Here is a 21,298-nt window from a genome sequence, read left to right on the forward strand (position 1 = left end):
ATCCATCTGATGGATGCTGACAGGGAAGAAACCGCACCTGCAATACCGGTAATTGCAGGTGAGGCTGAGTCTTTGTGGATCATGATATATCCATTCCTGGAAGCAATCGTCGGGTTTTCGCTTAGGTTCGTGGCTGAGCAGAACAAAACTACCTACCTGCAGTAAAGGACGGGAGTATCATCGTAATTGATTGCTTCCATCCTTTCCAAACCCGGCGGGCAGGTTGCCTCTCAATGCACCCAGCCCTATGAGGCTGCTTACGAGTGTTGTTCCATAAGGCAGGGTGTTAAGGTATTTCACAGGCTACCTACCCAGGTAATCACTCTGCCTTGCGTGCTATTAGCGTACCCAGGCCCTGGAATATGGAGGCCTCAGTGAGTTAAGTTAGTGGATGGTATTCAGAACCGTCAACTTGATCGTCTCGCCTTGAAGCTGGAGATCTTCAATTCTCATGCGCAACCTGCTGGCTGGCCATCCATTTGGGCAGCGAAAGAAAGCGACTGGATATGGTCATATCTTATCTGGGTGATCGTCCGTAAGCTAAAGGCATCAGCGATTAGCTGCTCACTGTGAGCTGAACACATAATGGATGTCTTTTGTGACTAACAAAACATGTGGTATTAACAAAAAGACGCAGCGTTGTTGGGACCATCCATGACACATACATAATACATATGGAAATCTCTCAGTTGAATTTTATTTAACCTGGGCTCGAAGTCATAGTGAAAACCTGTGTAACTCCCATCGACTTACGTGGTACAAAGGTCTACTGTAACAGAGACCAGGCCAAGGTTAAATAACCGAAATCAGAGTTAATATGACAGGTAAAGGCTAAGCATAGCTAAACAATAAACCCTCTATCTGCACTCTAATAGCTTCATGTCTTACTCAGATACTAATCAGACAAGTCGATCGAGTAAAGGAAATTATGGCATAGCCGTATAAGTTCACCCAATAGCACAACACGAATCAATTTATGGACCTAGCTCAGCTAACTCTGGTCCATATCTTGACAATTATTGCCGATCTCCAAGACTAGGATATGATTGACCCTAGGCGCTACATCAGAAAAGAATATAATGTATTAATGTATTAAATAGGTGCCTAGATAGCCCACAGTGATGGGAAACGCCGACATTCCGATACTGACAAACACCTTGGGTTCTATTATAGAAGTCTGCAAACAACAGACTCTGCAATGCCTTGCTGTAAAGGAAATGTTTCAGCATGTTTTGAACCAATCATACCCAGGTGGGCATTCCCGAGTCCGGCTGTCCTCAGATCCATTGGCTGCCCAGGCCCTTCTTTCAACTACCATGGTGAAGGAGGGGGGTTCTCGATTGTGGGCGCAGCATCGCAAACGGCCCCTCATTGCCCAGTGCTTGACTGTTCCACCAAACCACGCCCAACACTTGTTCGAAACCTTTCACCTACATCTGATCCTCCGCCAACGCTTCTTTTACGTCGCACGTTAATTAATCCAAACACCAGGGGAAAAAATCAAGTTCATCGACGATGGCTGGAGCCACGCGGGATAGGCGTTTGGTCAAGGAGCTGGGCAAGGTTGGTTCTTCGCATCCCTTCGTCAACACATCGTGGACTCGACTGACGCTCTTGTGCCCCGCAGATTCATAAGGATGGAATGCCCCCTGGTATCTCATTGATAGAACGCAACGACAGTGTTGCTGGCGATTGGTTTGTTGATATCCAGGTTCTCGACGACAACCCGCTTTACAAGAACCAAATCTACCGCCTCAAGTTTCATTTCCCCAAGATGTATCCCATAGGTCCGTGGATGAATTTCGCCATATTCTTGCACTGCTCGTACATGGATCAAATACTAACAATACTGTATAGAGCCCCCTGAGGTCACTTTTGACAAGCAAACCGATCGGTCCATTCCTATGCATCCTCACATATACTCCAACGGCATCATCTGTCTCGATCTTCTGGGTCAACAGGGTTGGAGTCCCGTCCAGAGCGTTTCGAGCGTATGCATGAGCATCCAAAGCATGTTGACGAGCAATGACAAAAATGAGCGGCCTCCCGGCGATGAGGACTTTGTGCGAGGCAATAAGCAACGGCCCCGAGACATCGAGTTCCTCTACCACGATAACACCGTGTGAACGAAACGATGCGGACTCGTCATATGCAGACGAATGCATGGGAACTCGGGATATAAATAGCATTCATTTGGCGTTCAGGACACACCATCTGGTCGTGACAGGAGATCAGCGTATGGGATATAGCATTTGCATTTACCGACGGAGCACAGTTGTTGAGATGCGCATTTGCATGCCTCGGGCTGAGGCTGGGCATAAGCATATCTAGTACAGTCAACATGGGCTGCTCAATGATGAATATCATGAAGGGGGCGGACGATGGTCTCCGCAGAACACAATGGCCAGGTGTATGATATTTCTAGCTGCTCGTGATAATATTGAGAATCTGCTAGACATTTGTTTCACTGGGAAGCCATGCATCTTTCATGCTTGTCGCTGATGACTCGATCAACTGAAGTGAGAGGTTAATTAGCATCGTCATATACATCCCGCGACAGAGAGGAAGACGGCCGCTTACTGTCACATGTATTTGCTCTTGTGTACTACCTACACTATACTTTACATCCTGTAATTATCCATCACCTGGGTCTCCTGATACTTTTCAAATCAGCAAGATTGACCTGAACCAGGTAATTTAGACCTGATTTGACCTGACTTGACCTGACGGGACTTCAATTATACGCCGGCCCCACCAATGAAGTGTTGCCGCAGTGGCTGGTGCAGCAGCTCCAGAGCCCCCTCCCCCACTTTACTGCCGTCATCCACACGCAACCTTACCTACCTATACTGTAGAGCTCCATCATTCCGCACCCTGATCCATCCACTTGACCCGAAGCTATCTTAAATCACTGGGCTCGCTCACCTCGCTCCCTCTTGAGTTTCTCTCGCCAACCCTGCGCCATCGCGTTCAGCCGATCCCATGGCTCCCCGGATAGAATTCAACGTCGAGCAGATTCGCAACAAGGCGAGAAAGGATCTGTTGTATCTCCTGGAAGGCGTACGTTCCCATCGCCTTGCCCCACAAGCTTTACTCAAGCCATTAGCTATGTGATTCATGCATCCGGCGAACTCAACTCACACCTTACTTCTGTGTAGGTTCGCGGGAAGAAGAATGTCGTTCTAGATCAAAGCCTCGTCGGGCCAATCGGGACTATAGTCAAGGTTGCTGTCCTTCAAGAATATGGAGTAGATAAGTTCTTCATTCTAGAGAATGACAATGCCGATACCAGCCAGCGCAATGTTGTCTTTATTTCTCGTGGCGAATGCGGGCGCCATGCTGAAGCTATCGCTGGTCAGTTGCCATTATGCGATATGGAAGTTGCACTCTGACCCCCTCCTAGCTCAAATCAAGCGTATTCAGCGCGAAAGCCAAACCGGGCACGACTTTCACATATTCTGGGTCCCTCGCAGAACCATCGTCTCCGACAAGCTTCTAGAAGAGGCCGGTGTATTAGGCGACGTCAACATTACGGAATTGCCGCTATCGTTCTTCCCTCTGGAGAAGGATGTTCTGTCACTCGAGCTCGACGACTCATTCCGCGACCTGTACCTATCCAAAGACGTTACACCCAACTTCCTTATGGCCAAAGCCCTTATGGAGGTTCAAAGAAACCATGGCCTATTCCCGCGAGTGATAGGGAAAGGTGATAACGCAAAGCGTGTTGCTGACTTGCTTTCTCGCATGCGCCAGGAGCTTCTTGCTGGGGAAAATACGTCAGAAGCCAACAAGATTGGGTTGACACCTAGCACAACCAGTGAGAGCGTAATTATCATCGATCGCGAAGTTGATTTTGTCACACCCTTACTCACTCAACTGACATACGAGGGGCTCATTGATGAAGTCTTCGAGATCCACAACAATCAGACTAAAGTCGACACAACAGTTGTCGGTGCACCGGCACAGGCCTCGGCAGCAACTTCACAAAGCAGAAAACGAACGATCCAGTTGGATTCGAGCGACAAGCTTTACGAACAATTACGTGACGCCAACTTTGCGATCGTTGGAAGTCTCCTCAACAAAGTTGCGAGGCGGCTGCAGAAGGTGCAAAGTGATTACGAGAGTAAACACAAAACAAAGACTATTGCGGAACTCAAAGACTTTGTCAGTCAATTGCCAGGATACCAACAAGAACAGCAGAGTGCGAGAATACACACAGGCCTCGCGGAGGAGATCATTAAACATACCCGGACAGACCAGTTCAAGGGTCTTTTGGAGGTTCAGCAAAATCTCGCTGCTGGGGCTGATCCGTCAAGCCAGTTCGATGGCATCGAAGAATTGATAGCGCGAGACGCTCCTATTGCGCAAACCCTAAGATTACTGTGTATCTACTCGTGCATATCTGGGGGCATAAGACCTAAGGAATTCGATCAATTCAGGCGACTGATTCTGGAAGGCTACGGCTACCAGCATCTCCTCACGCTTAGCAACCTAGAGAAACTACAACTCTTTCTGTCCAAGTCGTCACCTCTGGCTGGCATGATCCCTATCCCAGGCAACAATGCCGGCCCAACTGGAAGCAAGACGAATTATACGTATCTTCGGAAGCAGCTTCGGCTCATCGTTGATGAGGTTCAAGAGGACGATCCAAACGACATTTCCTATGTGTATAGTGGCTATGCTCCTCTTTCAATTCGCCTCGTTCAATGCATTCTGCAGAAGCAATATCTGCTTTCGGTGACTAAGGGAAACAGCGCCAACGCAGCGGGAGCGCCCCCAGGCGTCGGCACGCAGGGATGGCAAGGGTTCGATGAAGCTGTCAAACACGTTCGTGGGCAGACGTTTTATGAGCACCAGAAGGGCGAGGATAAAGCTGTCAAAGCGCGGGCATTGCTCTCTGGAAGTGGCAACAAGCAGACTGTCTTTATTGTGTTCGTCGGCGGTATCACTTTCACCGAGATTGCTGCTCTAAGGTTTATTGCAAAGCAAGAGGAAGGTAAGCACTCATACAGCCGCCAGGGTTGCTCTGAAACGGAATCTGACATTGTCTCGACAGGACGGAGAAATATTGTAATTTGCACAACGTCAATCATCAATGGAAACAAAATGATGGAGTCGGCGATCGAGAAAGAATCGTTTGCGAAGGAGAGCGTGCCCGTTTCAACGACCTGACATCCAAAGTCCATACTATACTTATTTATGATACCTAGAATATTGTCAAGTACTGGTTACCTGGTTGGGCGCATTTCGATGGCGTTTGAATGATTGGAGCAAAATACCAAGTGCACTAATAAGTTGCGGCGTGCAAGCACAGAGCTAATTCTTTGATGGATTGTCCCAGACCCCAATAACATGATGGTGAATACCTTGAAGATGAAGCTCATCTATACAAGTTCAGAACTTGAATGTCGTCTGAATCGACTGTAGACCCACCTGTTGGAGGCGTCTGATTTGACCGTAGCGCCGCACGTGATTGAACTTGAAGGTTGCTTTCCTTATTCTGAGGGGCTGAATGGCTGACGATGGATGGCAAGTTCCTCTGAGGCAAAGGAGACAGCCTTTGACAACTGAGCTGTCTTCTAAAATAACTTATGCTGAAGTCAGCCATGGACTAGAAATCGTCCAAAGAATCGATATCGAGAAAAAGCATGTCGCTGTAACGAGTCTGTTCACTCTAATCTTCTCACTGCCTACCTTACCTACCTTAGTACCATTCTCATTAAACCACGACGTCGAACGAGTTTAGAAGGTTGGTTATTTCATGCATGTCCTCTAAACTCCACATACAAACAAGCTGACTATTTAGTAGGGTCCCAAGTTTTCTTTAGTTCTTTCGCATAATGCAACTTTCCTCATTTCATTCGGCTCTTAACAATACTCTTCCTTCCGCCAGACAGTAGCGGCCGCAGATTCAGACAGACCAATACCCGAGGAAACCCTTCGAAACCAACGCCGCTATGGGGTCAGACTATGGGCAGAGCTTCCGCAAGGGGATTGGCATTAGGAAGAGAGACTTGGACGATAAGGACGCCATTGATTCGCTGACTCCGTCCGACACTATTGTCATGTCGAACCCTGCAGGTCGTATATCACCTCCAATCACTCCTGATGTAGTTTCGGTGCCTCAGTCGCGACAGACTTCGACAGAAATAGCATCTGAAATTGCGCCAGAGATTGTTGTGTGGACTGAAGATATGGATATCGACAACGCTAGTCACGTTGAGTCCGATGAATTGTCAAGCATCAAAAGTTATGCCGAGTGAGTAGTCTAATGCCTCGACTTAACGTACTCGATGACTCGACAGAGTCTTTCAGACCCAACTCTAACTGTGCGCAGGGAGGCGCCTCCTCAGAACGACAATGACCCAACGCCAACTGTAGAGGACGCCATAGGCTCTCTTCCCTCGAACCTCACAGAACTATCAGACCTCTCATCGATACCTTCGACGGTGTCGAGTAAGGCTACTACCCCTACACCAGTAGATACTGATGGTGCACAAGAAGAAGACCAAGACCAAGACCTTTCAATCGACGACCAGCCGCAGTCTCATCAACAATCACCTTCTCATGATGCCGAACGCTACAACTTCAACATCAGACCGAAGGCTTCGATACCAACTGATATGTCAGCATACCAATATGCGTCAGAATGTGTCTTGGCCGCTGAGTCAAGCCGGCTCAACCCATATGCTTTACATCCGGAGGAATATCACCTCCTCCGTCATCACATATCTTATACGCAAGTAACAACATATCTCAATATTAGAAATGGCATCATACGGTTATGGTTCAAACACCCTTGGGTCGGTGTGACCCGGCTGGAAGCGGTTGGGTGTGCCAACGCTCGCTGGTTCGATGCTGCGAGTGTTTGCTATGATTGGCTGGTTCGTCGAGGCTATATCAACTACGGTTGTGTGCGACTCCCCGAAGCTGAGACAGACGATACTGTTGCGCCGATTGTCAAGAGACAAAAGACAATCGCTGTTATAGGTGCTGGTATCTCCGGACTGGGTTGCGCTAGACAACTTGAGGGATTGTTCAGGCAATTTGCTGATCGCTTCCATGAACGAGGCGAGCCTGCGCCTCGAGTGGTTGTGCTCGAAGGACGAGCCCGCGTGGGAGGAAGAGTATACTCTCGTGAGTTCCAGACCAAACCGAAGGAAAAATCACCAGGTTTTGTAGGCAAGCGACACACTGCGGAAATGGGCGGCATGATCATCACTGGGTTCGACCGGGGAAACCCTATCAACATCCTGCTTCGTGGACAATTGGGACTTCCTTATCATGCACTGACGGCCGACACTACAATCTACGACAGCAGTGGAAGAGCAGTTGACCCTGTACGCGATCAACTCGTTGAAAAACTTTACAATGACTGTTTAGACCGGGTCAGCGAATACAAACATAAAAATCAACTTGCAAAACTTGTTGAAGGTAGACGGGACCTCATCGAAGAGGGGCGTGATAGTCCTGGAGACGGTAGCAAGACAATGTTTCAGGAAGAAGAGGCTGCTGCTGCACAGCAAGATGCACCACCAGTAGCACTACAGAACATCCCAGCAAAGGTCAACCTGATACCAGTATCGTCAGACAAGCTCACGGGTCGGGTTCATATGGAGCCTGGCACTCCCGCGACTACTAAAGCCTCCGACAAAGCAAAATTGATGGGCTGGACAATACGAGACTCAGCCGACGGAGAGAACATTGATTTAACATCGGCAGTGAATGAAGAGGGGGCAACCTTGGGGTCTGTTCTTGATAATGCCATTTCCCAGTACAAACAAATCATAGGGCTGAATGCCCAGGATCACCGACTGATCAACTGGCACATTGCCAATTTGGAGTACAGTAACGCTACAAGCTTGCACAACCTGAGCCTCCCATTGTGGGACATTGATGCAGGTAACGAATGGGAGGGAAGCCATACCATGGTCGTGGGCGGTTACCAAAGTGTGGCTCGTGGCTTGGTTCACTGCCCAAACTCACTTGACCTCAAGACTAAATTCCCGGTCAAGAGCATATCCTACCATACTGGAGAGGGCATGGCGTCAGCTGCGATTGAATGCGAAGACGGCTCAGTAGTGGATGCTGATGCCGTGGTTTGCACTATTCCGCTCGGTGTTCTAAAACAGAATAATATCGTCTTCAATCCACCTCTTCCGTCGTGGAAGACTGATGTCGTTGAGCGACTTGGATTCGGCATTCTGAACAAGGTCGTTCTAGTGTACGATAAAATTTTCTGGGACCATGACAGGCATATCTTCGGCGTCTTGAGGGAGTCTTCAAACCGACTTAGCACCTCACAAAAAGACTATGCCGCGAATCGTGGTCGCTTTTTTCAATGGTTCAACGTATCTAACACGACAGGTCTTCCTTGTCTAATTGCTCTGATGGCAGGTGAGGCTGGTTTTGAGACAGAACATTCAAGTAACGACAGCCTTGTGGCTGAAGCCACGGAAGTCCTACGCAGCGTCTTTGGCCAGGATGTTCCCTATCCTGTAGAGGCCATGGTCACTCGCTGGGGTTCAGATCGATTCGCACGAGGTAGTTATTCTTCTGCTGCTCCCGGGATGCAGCCAGAAGACTACGATGTCATGGCCAGACCGGTCGGAAACCTCTTCTTTGCTGGTGAACACACCATTGGCACGCACCCAGCCACGGTTCATGGGGCGTATCTTTCCGGCCTAAGGGCAGCTTCTGAAGTGTTGGAGACCTTGATCGGCCCCATTGAGGTTCCGACACCACTGATACTGCCTCGAGACTCTGTGCTGCTGCGCAAGCGTAAGGAGCCTGCCCAAGATCAGCAACCAGCGCGACTCCAGGCCTATGAAAACGAGATTCAGATCTATATACAATCGAAGCTTGGGGGCCGACCATCTCGTCCGGCTAAAGTTGCGGGGAATGCGTATATACTTTATAGCAAGGATCTATTCGACGTTGCGAGGAAGAAGTGTGAGGAGAATCGGAAACCAGGGAAAGGCGGGCGTGCTGTCCCCAACGAAGTTCGGATCATGACTAGTAAGATGTGGAGGGACGCTTCGCCCGAGCAACGCAAGCCATATGAAGACCAGGCAACCGAGCAGAAGCGCGGGTACGCTGAAGCTGTTCAGGCATGGACCCGAGCTACTGAACGATGGGATCAGGAGGCCGCTGCGCTGCGAACAGCTTACGAGAAAGAGAATCCCTTTGGTACCGCCAAGATAGCAGAGATTCCTCACGAGAGTTCCAGCAAATATCGCAGGACGAGACACATAAGTTATGCGGAGGACAGTGACATTGGGCTCTGAGATTTGCTTCGACACACTCCATGCCCTCTCGATTAGGTGTTGATGGCGTTTCTGGTTTCTGTGACTTACACTTTAGAGGCCACTCCGTTTTGGTTGTTGATTATTCTCAAAATATAATAGTATCGGTATTCGGCGTTTTCAGACGAGGATGGTCGACTTATAAGTTGTACTTAAATTCATCCAAGTTTTTACAATGAAATTCCTACTTCCGCTAACAACCATCGAGAGATAGTGTCTGTTCTGTGGTTCTTTTTTTTTTTTTTGGACTGCCGTGCATTGACTGCATGGGCTACTAAGGAATTTATTGAAGGCTTTGATACAATGGGGGAAACCATATATGGATGGTGGCCCGATGACATTTGTTACAAAGGGAAGCATTACACCCCATCTTGTACTCCCACTCCTTACATGTCCGCAGAGGCAGTAGCACCAGTGATAATCTCAACCAGTTCTCCGGTGATGACGGCCTGTCGAGTACGGTTGAAGAGAATCTGGTACTTGTTGATCATCTCACCAGCGTTCTTAGAGGCGTTCTGCGGGAAATTGTCAGTACTAGCCACGAGAGTTACAACCTAGTGATACTTACATCCATAGCGTTTCGTCGGGCAGACTGCTCGCAGGCGTGGCCCTCAGCAAGAGCCCAGTAGAGGGAGTTGGCGAGACTGTACTCGCGAAGGTTGCCAAGAACCTCCTCGTCAACCTCAAAGGCAGAGAAGTTGGCTATGATTAAGAGTTAGACATATTAGCGATCAATTTCACATCCAGAGAAACTCACGGGACTGCTGGATAGCCTCCTCAGAAAATGCCTCAATCATGGAAGCCTCGTAGGTCTGAGCGTTGACGAAGCTGTTGTACAGAATCTTGATATCGGTGTACTCAGTAGGAAGCTGAATAACCTGGTCGGCGATGGCCTGGGCGTCGGCAAAGGTGGGAACATCCTTTCCAATACCAGCGAAGCTCAGCTGGATAGCTGAGGCGTTGGTTCGTGAGAGCTGAGCCTTGGCCTTCTCACCAATGAGGACGAGGTCGAAGCCAGGCTGCTCGGCGTGAAGTCGGCGGACATATCGGGACAGACCAGAATGAATACCACCGCAGAGACCCTTGTCGGAAGAGCAGACGATGATGAGGGTCTTCTTGTCCTCAGTCTCGAGGGCCTTGGTCTCAGCGGACTCGTAGACCTCATTAGAGGTCTGACCGTACTTGCGAGAGTCGTTCATGGCGCGCTGGGCTCGAGTGAGCTTGGTGGAGGCGACGATCTTCATGGTGTTTGTGATCTTCTCGATGTTTCGGATGGACTTGAGACGGTCCTCGATCTCACGGAGAGTCGCATAGGTGGCAGCGGAGCTGGGGACGGCGGCGGCCCTGGAAGCGCAAAAAAGGACATCATCAGCATTTTCCTTCTCTTTTGTTGCTTTTTTCTCTCTGGCGATTAGTGGTGATGACAGTGTTGAGATATTCCCCTCAGAGCATTCAATTGCCTCTCATAATTTTATTGCAATTCGGTCGGTATTGGGCGGGCGTATGTACTTGCGATGATGTGGACGATGGTCGAGGGTTGAAGTGCTCAACCGGCAAACAAATCCTTGGACTTCCCGGCAGCCGAGAAAGAGCCACTGGATACTGAAGGGGAGACGGAAGTGAAGGAGGAGAGAAACTTACCGAGCATTAGCTGCGGCAGCAGCTCGGAGAGCTGGTCTAGCGGCTCGTGACAACATCGTGACTGAGGGTTAGGACGTAGAGAAAGAGCCTCTGCCAACGGTGGCCCAATTGATCGCGATATACAGATCAATTGATAGAGATGGGGTCGTGTAAGGTCGGAATATGAGGTGTATTGGTCGCTGCGGACTAAAGCATTCAGGTTTGCTCTCGCTATTTTCCCGGGTAAATTAGGTAGCCGACCGGAACTTCTAGGCGTTGTGCTTGTCCACCCTTACTTAGTACTACCAGTAATAAGGTATACACAGCTCCAGCAATGATTTGGTGTAGTCACGTGAGACGGTCTCCAAAGCTCCACTTAAGCCGCAATCGCCGCAACCTTTTTTTCTTACTGCATGCATGACTAAGGCAAAAAGCTCTTTAGGCCCCCCGTTTTCATCCTCTGTGTCGACTCTTTCTTATCCAATCATATAGCAGAGTTCTGCATTTAGCCCCATTACTGAGTCTCTGCAACTGCTGCGCAACACTTGGCTGAACCACTGAGAGCCAACGCTGCAGTGCCCACACTTACTCTGCCTGTCTTTTCACTCAGGTGCCTTGTAGGCCCAGTCCTTTCTCGCCTCGCCTTTCCGTCGCCGGGTCCGGGCCTGTCTTGGTCTTGGCCTTAAAGAAAGCAGGAACGCCGCCTCTCGACTTATTCTCCCCAATCCCATTGTTGCTGATTCCCTCCTCTTCAGCTTTCGTGAATATCGTCAAACGCACCCTCTTCTCCTACACAAGGCGTTGAGGGGATCATTTCCTCGCGCTTTTTCCTTCGATATTACGTTTTTCCTCCGTTTGCAGAGGCCTGTTCTTCGTTCTGCCACGCTTTCGCATCTTCAATCCCAGTCCCTGACCTCATTGTACTTTGGTAGGCGACCAGCCACAGAACGGAAACTTGCCTTGAACTTCACAACCATGAGTTACAGCTCTGACGACGATCGCCCTCTTGCGAGGGCCAACGGCCATAGACGTGAGTTGTGTTTTTTCGTCAATTATCATGCTGCTTTGCTGGATTTTGTTCCCGCGCTCATGGGTCCTCATCACGTTGGCGTTTTCAAAACAAAGTTTAGCTACAACACCGCCTATCTCGCGCATGCTCTTGCTGGTCCCTATTCTAACACAAGCGTTTCCTATAGTCTCCTCGTCCAAGATTTCTCGTGCCGAAGATGATGCTCTGGATCAGCCAGTGTCCAAGCAGGCTGCTAAGATGGCTGGTCTGTCCGTTCGCAATGGTCCTCTTGAAGACGCAATGGACATCGATGAACCGGCTACCAACGGAGCTAGCAAACGTAAATCGCGTACCTCTATCAGCAAGGTCAACTACAAGGACGATGAGTCGAGTGATGATGCTGCCCCTCTGGTTCGTATTCATGACACAGGAAAACCCTTCCTGTGGGGCCAGGTATGCTGACGATAGAATTGCAGGCCAAGCGGCAAAAGAAGCAAGCCAACAGAGTTCCCGAATCCGACTCCGACTCCGACGATGAACCCATTGCAAGAGCCCGAGGAAAGAAACTCCCCCCTTCCTACGACGAGACTGCCTTGCCCGAGTCCTCTGGAGACGACGACGAGCCCCTTAGTGTGAAGCTCGCGCAAAAGAAGCGCGACATGGAGAAGGAAGCTGAGAAGCAAGCCAAAGTCATACGAGCCAAAGAAAGAGCCAAGAAGCCTGCGGCAAAGAACGCTGTCAAGGATGAGTCCGACGACGATGTCCCACTTGCAAAATCCTCAGCGAGTAAGCGTCGATCTAACGGAACTGCTGCGAAGCGAAAGTCGAATGGTGTCAAGAAAGAGGAGTCAGATTCGGATGCGCCCATCTCCAAGAAGGCCAAGGCTAAACCGACCTCATCTGCCAAGAAGGCCGTCAAGGCAGAATCCAAGAAGGCCAGTGAGAGTGAGGACGAAGATGAGTATGCTTGGTGGAACGCACCAAAGAAGGAAAATGATGATATCAAGTGGACAACTCTTGAGCACAATGGCGTTCTTTTCCCGCCTGACTACGAGCCTTTGCCCAAGCACGTCAAGATGCTCTACGATGGACAACCAGTTACTCTTGCTCCCGAGGTTGAAGAGGTTGCCACCTTTTGGGTTGCCATGATGACTCCTGCATCCTCCCATCACCTAGAGAACCCTGTTTTCCGCAAAAACTTCTTCGAAGATTTTAAAGAATACTGCGACAAGTACGGTGTTAGAGATGCACAGGGAAAGAAGGTCGCCGTCAAATCGCTCGAAAAATGTAACTTCGATAAGATTTACGCATATTGGAGCGAGAAGGTGGAGCAAAACAAGTCCAAAAACATGACCAAGGAGGAGAGGGAGGCTGCGAAGGCGAAGAAGGATGCCCTTGAAGCCCCCTTCACTCACTGTTTATGGGATGGTAGAAAGCAGAAGGTTGGCAACTTCAGAGTCGAGCCTCCCAGCTTGTTCCGTGGACGTGGTGAACATCCCAAAACCGGCAAAGTCAAGCAGCGTGTCCAACCCGAACAAATCACCATCAACATCGGCAAGGGTGCCAAGGTCCCCGAACCTCCCAAGGGACACAAGTGGAAGGCCGTGCAGCACGACCAAAAGGCAACCTGGTTAGCCATGTGGCAGGAAAATATCAACCAAAACTACAAGTACGTCATGCTTGGAGCTGATAGCGATATCAAAGGCCAGAGTGACTTCAAGAAGTTTGAGAAGGCACGGGAACTCAAAAAGCACATCGACAGGATTCGCAAGGACTACACCAAGGAGCTTAAGAGTGAAATAATGGCAGATCGTCAACGAGCCACTGCCATGTATCTGATCGACAAAATGGCACTTCGAGCTGGTAACGAGAAAGACACAGAAAACGAGGCCGACACTGTGGGTTGCTGCTCTCTCAAGTACGAGCATATCACACTTGAACCTCCAAACAAGGTTACATTCGATTTCCTCGGAAAGGACAGTATTCCGTACAGGGAAACTGCCATTGTTGAGCCTCAGGTCTTCAAGAACCTGAAGCTTTTCAAGAAGGCGCCCAAGACTACAGGAGATGATCTCTTCGACCGCCTCAACGTCAGTTCCTTTTCTTTCCTTTTTTCCCTTTTCGTTGTATAAGAACTTAGATGCTGACAGAATTACAGACGGCTCAGCTGAATAGGCATTTGACCGGCTACATGAAAGGTCTGACCGCCAAGGTTTTCCGTACCTACAACGCTTCCTGGACAATGTCAGAACTGCTCAGGAAGCTCGCTTCGGATCCTCGCTCCCGCGGCACAGTTGCTGAAAAAGTAAAGCTGTACAACGACTGCAACCGCGAGGTTGCCGTTCTGTGCAACCATAAGCGAACCGTTGGTGCTGGGCACGAGCAGCAAATGGCCAAGCTTGGTGACAGAGTAAGTCTGACTTGTGTATAGGTCGACCACGCCAGATACTGATTCTTTTCTAGATTAAAGGCCTCCGCTACCAGCAATGGCGTACAAAGATGATGATTCTCGATATTGAATCTAGTTACAAGAAGAAGAAGGGTGCCGCCTGGTTCGAGAGGGATGAAGAATTAAATGACGAGTGGGTCAAGGAACACCAGCAATTCTTACTTGAGGAGCAGCGTACAAAGATCACCAAGAAATTTGAGAAGGACAACGAAAAGCGCAAGGCGGACAAGGAGAAGCCTCTTCCCGAGAAGGAGCTGAAAGAACGTCTTCAGGCTGTTAAGGAGATGGAGGCCAAGTTCAAGAAGGAGAACAAGACCAAGAAGGTTGAGGCTGAAGGCAGAGGCGTTACTGTCGACAAGCTTCTAAAGGCTGTGGACAAGTTTGATGAACGCATCAAGACGCTGGAGCTTCAGGCCCAGGATCGTGATGGCAACAAGGAGGTAGCCCTCGGCACCTCAAAGATCGTGAGTACCACCGAAAACATGTTGAAATTCGTTGGCTGACTTATTATTCGTAGAACTACATTGATCCTCGCCTTACAGTGGTCTTCTCCAAGAAGTTCGACGTTCCTATCGAAAAGTTCTTTTCCAAGACTCTTCGTGACAAGTTCCGATGGGCCATCAAGTCTGTTGAGGATGAGGATGACTGGACCTTCTAAGTTCTCCGTGAGGGTGTTGGCGTATAAAAAGAAAAGTGCAGGAGGTTCTTGGTTCTATTGCTTTTATACTAATTTGCTTGCTTTTTTATTTCTTGGAAGTTTTGTAAGAATACTCGGATATTGCTTTCGGCATGAGCCAGGGCGAGGATAAGGAGACAAGAGGAGAAAGGACACCGAGCGAAGCGCGAGCTCGCGATGTTCTTTTTGGGTGCAGGGTGAACGGCTGTAGAAGGCAGAAGGCAGACAACGAAACTCGCAGGCGCTGAGATGGGTTTCTCGGAGCATATAAGGGGGTTGTTGGCGGCAGAGATTTTAGTATCATAGAAATCATACCTATAGAACAAGCACTTTGCATGCTATTGGAGTTTGGTGGCCTCTGGGAAGGGGTTGACTCCATCCATGGCTCTGCTGAGGCTCAAGCATGGACGAGAGGGGCACGATTCTGATACTAGTGCTATCTTTTTCAAACATTTGTATGACCAGAAGAGTGTGTTTACCATTTTGGAGTGTATCGGTCCTCGTAGAATATGTATTGTATGTTGGTTCTTTCATTATACACCGCCTGTCTATCTCATGTTTGCCATGTGTCTATTCTTTACAACCAAATGTATTGCGCCATCGCTAAGAGCAATATGTCAAACCCATATATCAACCAATCGCAACTCAGTGCCCCCAGTTCCAGAAACGCCAACCAACCGTGCCATGTAAATAAAGCATCACATCCATACATACTCGGGGTGTTGTCTAGAAGTCATGATATGTCGGTCAATGTACATGAGCCCAAACCCAGGACAAAACATGCTGTCGAATCGTAATACATAGGTCATGTACCGTGAAGTGAAGTCAAGGTGTTTCTTCTCTAGAAGAAACGACCAGCAAATGTCATGATGCCAGCCAAGAAGGGTATAACAGCAATAACGCTGTGTAAAGGCTGAAGAACGAAGGCGCCATTCTCGGCGGGGATGATTTTCCCCTTGGCGTTGAGCCTCCAGCCTTCGGGGATAGCTCCACCAGAGGGTCGGGAGCCAGTCCAGGGCCATCCCGTCTGTGTAGCTGTAGCGGGACTTCCGTCCTCGGCGATACCTCCGACAGGAACGTTTCCATCTGCTGTAGCGACAGTTCCTTGGGCGGTAGCAGTGACGGTCATTGCATCGCCGTTTTCGTTGCCGTTGATCTCACCGCCGACAGATTCGATTGACTGCCAGGAGCCAGATGTGTCCTTGTATTTGTACTCGTCACCAGTTGAGTAGTCCGTGACAACGACACTCTTGACCTTCATGGTGAAGGGACCTTTGGAGTAGTCTGTCGGTCCACGGGCCCATTTGACGGTGCCTGCGGAGTTTGTATTGGGGTCACCACCAGCCCAGGCGCCAAACTTGACTTGCATCGGAGTTTGAGGGTATTGATTATCCTCGGCGTCGCCAGCGTTGAGGGTTCGGACGACAGTGCCGCCAGCCATCCAGACGATGCGATCCTTGGTCCAGTCGATGGTGTATGTAATCCACTCGCCCTGCGTGTTTGTCACGTCGTGAAACTCGCCGCGGTTGTAAGAGGTCGTCTGGCCCTTTCCAAAATAGTTTGACTGGATCTCGTCATTATCGGAGCCGAGCCATTCAATGTCGATCTCGTCGAGCACGTCGGACTGGAGAACGAGCGACGATACGATACCGGCTCCAGGAGCAGCCTTCATCGTGATCTCGACGCGGCCGAACATGATGTAGAAGAGGGATGCCAGCTGCGGCGCGTCATTGGCGCGGGCGACGGTGAAAGAGACGCCCTCGCTGTCGTATTTAGGCGATCCGGAGGCTGCGAAGGAGTTCACCTCGCCTTTGGAGAAGTCGATGTCGATGCTCATGCCGAGGGCATCGTCGCTGGGACAGTTGCCTACAAGTGTCTGGTTAGTGGGATGATGGGGTTGACTGGTGGATAAAGTGTGCGTACTGTTCTGGAGAGGATTACATTTGCTCCATGTCTGGGCTGAGACTGTGGTGGCAAGCAGCACTGTGGCTGCGGTCGAGACTCTGGATATCCATCTCATGTTGGGCTGTATGTGCTGTGGTGGGTAGGTTGTACGGAGGTGAACAAGTAGTTTCGAAAAGTCAACGTCGTCGATATGAGTATTATTCTGTTCTTCAACTCGTCTCGTATCGTTTTATCGTTGTATCAGTACTCGATAATGCGTAGTAGTAGTAGTAGCACAAGGAAACAGACTCGAGGCTTATGGTGATTGTTAGTGTAAGGGGAGGAAGAAGTGGTGAAGATGCAGGTTCCCGCTCAAGGCTAAAAAGCGAAATATTACGAGCAAAGACAAGACACGTCACGTCACACGCTTGGCATTGGAAATCTCAACGCTCACCGTTTTCCGGTTTCTTCTTGGGCTGCCGCGTAATAGCAATTGGCCCCGTACTTGGTTGTTTTGGCGCCCAAGGATGATGAATTGGGAGGTTGGGAGCGTTTCTTGTATGTAGATATTGGGATATTAGTGCCGTACCCAATTCCGTGCTGCCGGGTGGCTGGGAAATCGGGTGGCTGGGCTGGGCCGGCCCGTGTGGCGCTACGGGATCCCGGCACCGTTGTTGAAAGTTTGATTACCCTGTACCGCAGCTGTGTCTGGTCCCATGAGCTGATAACTGGTATCACCCACCCACCACTTGACATTCATAGATGATATACGGACGAGTCCAGCGTTGCTAGGTTCATGTATTAACCTCGTCAATCTTCTCAATAGCCTTGTAATGCATCGGCATGGTATACGTGTCCAGGTCCTCACTAAAAGAAGTAATTTAGTGGCCGTCAAGTTTTACACCTAAAATCTCGCCATGATCTGTTCACAGTATACGACCCTACACTAATTCAAAATCGTGATGTTAACGTTCGTTACGCGCCTTCTCAGTGTCGGCCTCAACCTCAGCTTGTACGGCATCAAGAAGAGGAAAAGGTGGTTTGTTTCAGATAAGCAGGACAATATCTCCCGCACATATCAACTACGCGAATCCTAAAATACAAGCTGCGCAACACGACTGAGGGTCATCTAGGCTAGGCTGGTCTCTCACTGATCTCGATCGTTGTAACGGCATGCAACGAAACATCCCTTGCTGAAGTCTAAATCGACATCACTCAATCAGAATCAATCGTCAAACTACTGGCATGTTAGGGCTAGATGTTTTGTCTCACGGAACACTCTAAAATGCGCGCCCTCGCATAAAGCGTACAGCCACAACCACTCTATCCAGACCAGATCCAAGACCTACACGTGTAAGCCATGTCGCAGATCAGATCAGCCCTTGCATCATCTCTGGCACCATCATCACTCGCATATAAGCCTCCATACCATCCCTCCCTCTGCCACGGAATTTGCTGGAATGGTACAGATTGCTTGTCTGCCCAAGTCAAGTACCCTACACCCTCCATTTATGAAATCATCGCGACTGGGATGACATAGACAGAAGTGCACTGCACCACCTACACCGACAGCAGACTATCGAGTCACCGACATTTTGACCACCCAGCAAGTTGGGGGGGGAGGGGGGGGGCGGAGTAAAAGAAGAAAGTTGACGAGGAGAAAGACGAAATTAGTAAAACTCCCGTATCGACAAAAACTTTGCTTCCCTCGAAAAATTAAATACAAAGTACGTAGCTGCTACATGTGCTAAACTGGGCCGAGTCTAAGCTCCCGGGTGAGACAAATAAGCAAAGCATTCTGAATGCGAGTGAGCCAGAAGAGACATAGAGAAACAGAAAATCAAAAGAGCAAAGGGCTGAACAACACTCACCTGACCCAACGACAGGATACATACAGTACTGTATCCGTAGATAGATGATCAATTCCAGTCCGTGATAGATACATACCCTATATGCCAACTCCATTATGCGTCTGCTATGTAGACTAGGTGCGGAGCATTCATGACAGCATTTCACCACACAAACGCTGCCCTCGCATATGCAGGCTATGCAGGTCCAAAATCTGATCCACGACCTGTCAGCAAAGAAAGGCAAGCGCCCAATCAACATCTCCAGGTCCTCTGTGAAAACCTTTTTCAAAAGATCTTTTATGTTATCCCTCGCATATATCACAAGTGATCGCCATTCTACGTACAGTACGTCGCGTCTGGTGGGCATATATAAACATTCCCGACGGTACAGAATCCTTCCCCCGTGCTCCTTGCACTCGTCGGACCCCGATTGATTGACCGTGATCCCTTGCTTCTCTTTCCGTGCCTCGCCGCCACATGAGGCCATTCGGGGATATTCCTCTCTCTTACTGCTTACATATCCCGCAGTGAGAGACAGTCGATTCCCCACCCTCGCATACCGGCCTCACTACTTCTCGAGTACTGCATGCCCTAATAAACCCACAGAGAGAGAGAGAGAGAGAGCACTCCCAAGTTGCCTTGCCTGCACTGCAGGCTATAGAACCAAACATGTATCAAGACGAAGCTGCTTGGCTCGGTAGATTCAAGTCAGTGTGCACATCGGCTGAACAGTCGACAAAGCTCGACATGTCGTGCAAGCTGTGGAGGCATGCAATAGTTGATGTTGAAAACCTAATTTACATCATTGACACATCTGTGTTATGTACTGAACTCGAGCATTTGACGTCAAACGCTCACTTGTTCGACATGTTTCAGACATCCACTCGGATATATCCAACGCTTTTTTTCGTCCCCTCGTCATTGGTTCGATCGTTTCATCTTCAGCTGAGCAAATCCAAACCTTTGTCTCGGCCTCGTGTCATGTTCCGTTTCTTGCCCCTCAGCCTACCAGTATACTGTTGAGGGCGAGGCCAAAACTGACATTCTCCGGGCACGCGACATGCATTATTAGACACAGTCCGTGATCCGTGACCGCTTCATCCAGGCAAGACTTGCTGGTCGGGACATGATAGGACCCTCATGGTCCATCAGAGGTCCAAGATGCATAACCATGAGAATTGCAAATGGCCCTCGCATAAGTCAGTCATATGTAATGTATCACATCATATGATGACATGTTGCGAAATAGCGATAAGAAAACGTGATATAGACAAAGAGAAAAAGAAAAAGAAAAAGAAAAGAATACTGAAAATGGTTAGATGAGGGAAAAGAGGGCACAGAAATGAGAGAGTAAAAAGCAAAAAAAACTTGAGGCAAAAGAGACAGCGAACCAGGACACGACAGAGAGCAGCGCAAACAGAACAGGGCAGGACAGGATAGGACAGGATAGGATAGCACAAGACAAGACAAAGCAAATAATTAGCCGATCAGTCCTCGGTAAGTAAACATGGTGAAGCCATAACTGAATCAACCTGTGGAGTGGGGGTTCAAAGTCGATGAATTGGTAATTACTCTGTATCTATGTCTGTATCTGTATCTGTATCTGTATCTGTATTTTTGCCGTCGCTCGCTCGTAATCATTACATATAGGTCATAATGATAGACTGTTATGCCGAAATGACACACCATCTCAGCTATCGGCATCATTAAACTTAGTCTGGGCATTGAGCCGTTGCCCTCAGACCTGATCAATCAGACTCAGACTCTTCCGGACCGCACCTCGTCCGTCCACCTCATACCGACGGGTTGGCCCGGAGCTGCCGTGCGCATCAAAATGGGTGGATAGATTTGTATGTACGGGATCTAGAGTACGTCCATCAGTGACAAACGATAACTAAAGAGTTTGCCATCTTATCCCGAGACTGGTAGTTATGGTTCGTCCGCGAATATCCCCAAGACCCAAGTCATCATGCTATTTTGAAATATTCGGGTTTCGCCACATTTGATTTGAATTGCACCGTCGTATCGAGCCTCCGCTTCGTCTCAGAGACCCAGGCAAAGGCATAAAGAACGTTCGTAAAGACCCATGAACTACGCACAGGCACGTCTGACTCTGACAGAGGCGAGCCATCAACGCATAGACGCATAATAAGAAAGAGAGAATCCTAGATTCATATGCTTGCTCGCCAGGGGTGGGACGGACGGACGGGCGGGCAGGCTCAGGCTCGGGCTCAGACTCAGACTCAGAGGTAAGGCAATCAATCTTCCACCCACCTACTCCAGGTACACCCATACCTGAGACAGACACTGCCCTTCCATGCGGTGTGAGAAGTGAGAATCAGAATGAGAATGAGAATGAGAGAAGAGGGACGTACTATGGCATGCACTCCGTACAGATAGAGATAGATAGAGGCAAACAGAAAAGGCTTGTAATGAGGTGACGAGCCGTTTCTCTTTTCTTTGCTCCCCCCGCCCATGCAATGGATGCTTGCAGGCTAGGCTATG

The 21,298-nt window shown here is 49.3% G+C and overlaps 6 protein-coding genes across 6 annotated transcripts; 4 read left to right on the forward strand and 2 right to left on the reverse strand.

The window, feature by feature from the left end:
* Positions 1-1,515: 1,515 nt before the first annotated feature.
* Positions 1,516-2,126, forward strand: FPRO_04757 (uncharacterized protein; the record flags this gene model as incomplete). The annotated part of the gene is made up of 3 exons (XM_031230303.1): positions 1,516-1,563; positions 1,628-1,787; positions 1,858-2,126. 3 exons carry the CDS (start codon positions 1,516-1,518, stop codon positions 2,124-2,126), a joined length of 477 nt encoding a protein of 158 aa, XP_031080453.1.
* An 856-nt stretch (positions 2,127-2,982) lies between these two features.
* Positions 2,983-5,172, forward strand: FPRO_04758 (uncharacterized protein; the record flags this gene model as incomplete). The annotated part of the gene is made up of 4 exons (XM_031230304.1): positions 2,983-3,060; positions 3,159-3,354; positions 3,404-4,996; positions 5,057-5,172. 4 exons carry the CDS (start codon positions 2,983-2,985, stop codon positions 5,170-5,172), a joined length of 1,983 nt encoding a protein of 660 aa, XP_031080454.1.
* A 785-nt stretch (positions 5,173-5,957) lies between these two features.
* Positions 5,958-9,287, forward strand: FPRO_04759 (uncharacterized protein; the record flags this gene model as incomplete). The annotated part of the gene is made up of 2 exons (XM_031230305.1): positions 5,958-6,259; positions 6,338-9,287. 2 exons carry the CDS (start codon positions 5,958-5,960, stop codon positions 9,285-9,287), a joined length of 3,252 nt encoding a protein of 1,083 aa, XP_031080455.1.
* Positions 9,288-9,691: 404 nt separating this feature from the next.
* On the reverse strand, positions 9,692-11,002 carry FPRO_04760 (putative ATP3-F1F0-ATPase complex, F1 gamma subunit; the record flags this gene model as incomplete). The annotated part of the gene is made up of 4 exons (XM_031230307.1): positions 9,692-9,820; positions 9,874-10,007; positions 10,063-10,649; positions 10,947-11,002. The coding sequence occupies 4 exons, from the start codon at positions 11,000-11,002 to the stop codon at positions 9,692-9,694; spliced, it is 906 nt and encodes a 301-aa protein (XP_031080456.1).
* An 898-nt stretch (positions 11,003-11,900) lies between these two features.
* Positions 11,901-15,041, forward strand: FPRO_04761 (putative TOP1-DNA topoisomerase I; the record flags this gene model as incomplete). Its single annotated transcript, XM_031230308.1, has 6 exons — positions 11,901-11,955; positions 12,122-12,345; positions 12,411-14,024; positions 14,093-14,344; positions 14,398-14,847; positions 14,901-15,041. 6 exons carry the CDS (start codon positions 11,901-11,903, stop codon positions 15,039-15,041), a joined length of 2,736 nt encoding a protein of 911 aa, XP_031080457.1.
* Positions 15,042-15,900: 859 nt separating this feature from the next.
* On the reverse strand, positions 15,901-17,079 carry FPRO_04762 (uncharacterized protein; the record flags this gene model as incomplete). The annotated part of the gene is made up of 2 exons (XM_031230309.1): positions 15,901-16,925; positions 16,983-17,079. 2 exons carry the CDS (start codon positions 17,077-17,079, stop codon positions 15,901-15,903), a joined length of 1,122 nt encoding a protein of 373 aa, XP_031080458.1.
* Positions 17,080-21,298: the final 4,219 nt, after the last annotated feature.

Source organism: Fusarium proliferatum (assembly GCF_900067095.1).
Source record: "Fusarium proliferatum ET1 genome assembly, contig: FPRO_scaffold004, whole genome shotgun sequence".
NCBI classification, from domain to species: Eukaryota; Fungi; Ascomycota; class Sordariomycetes; order Hypocreales; family Nectriaceae; genus Fusarium; species Fusarium proliferatum.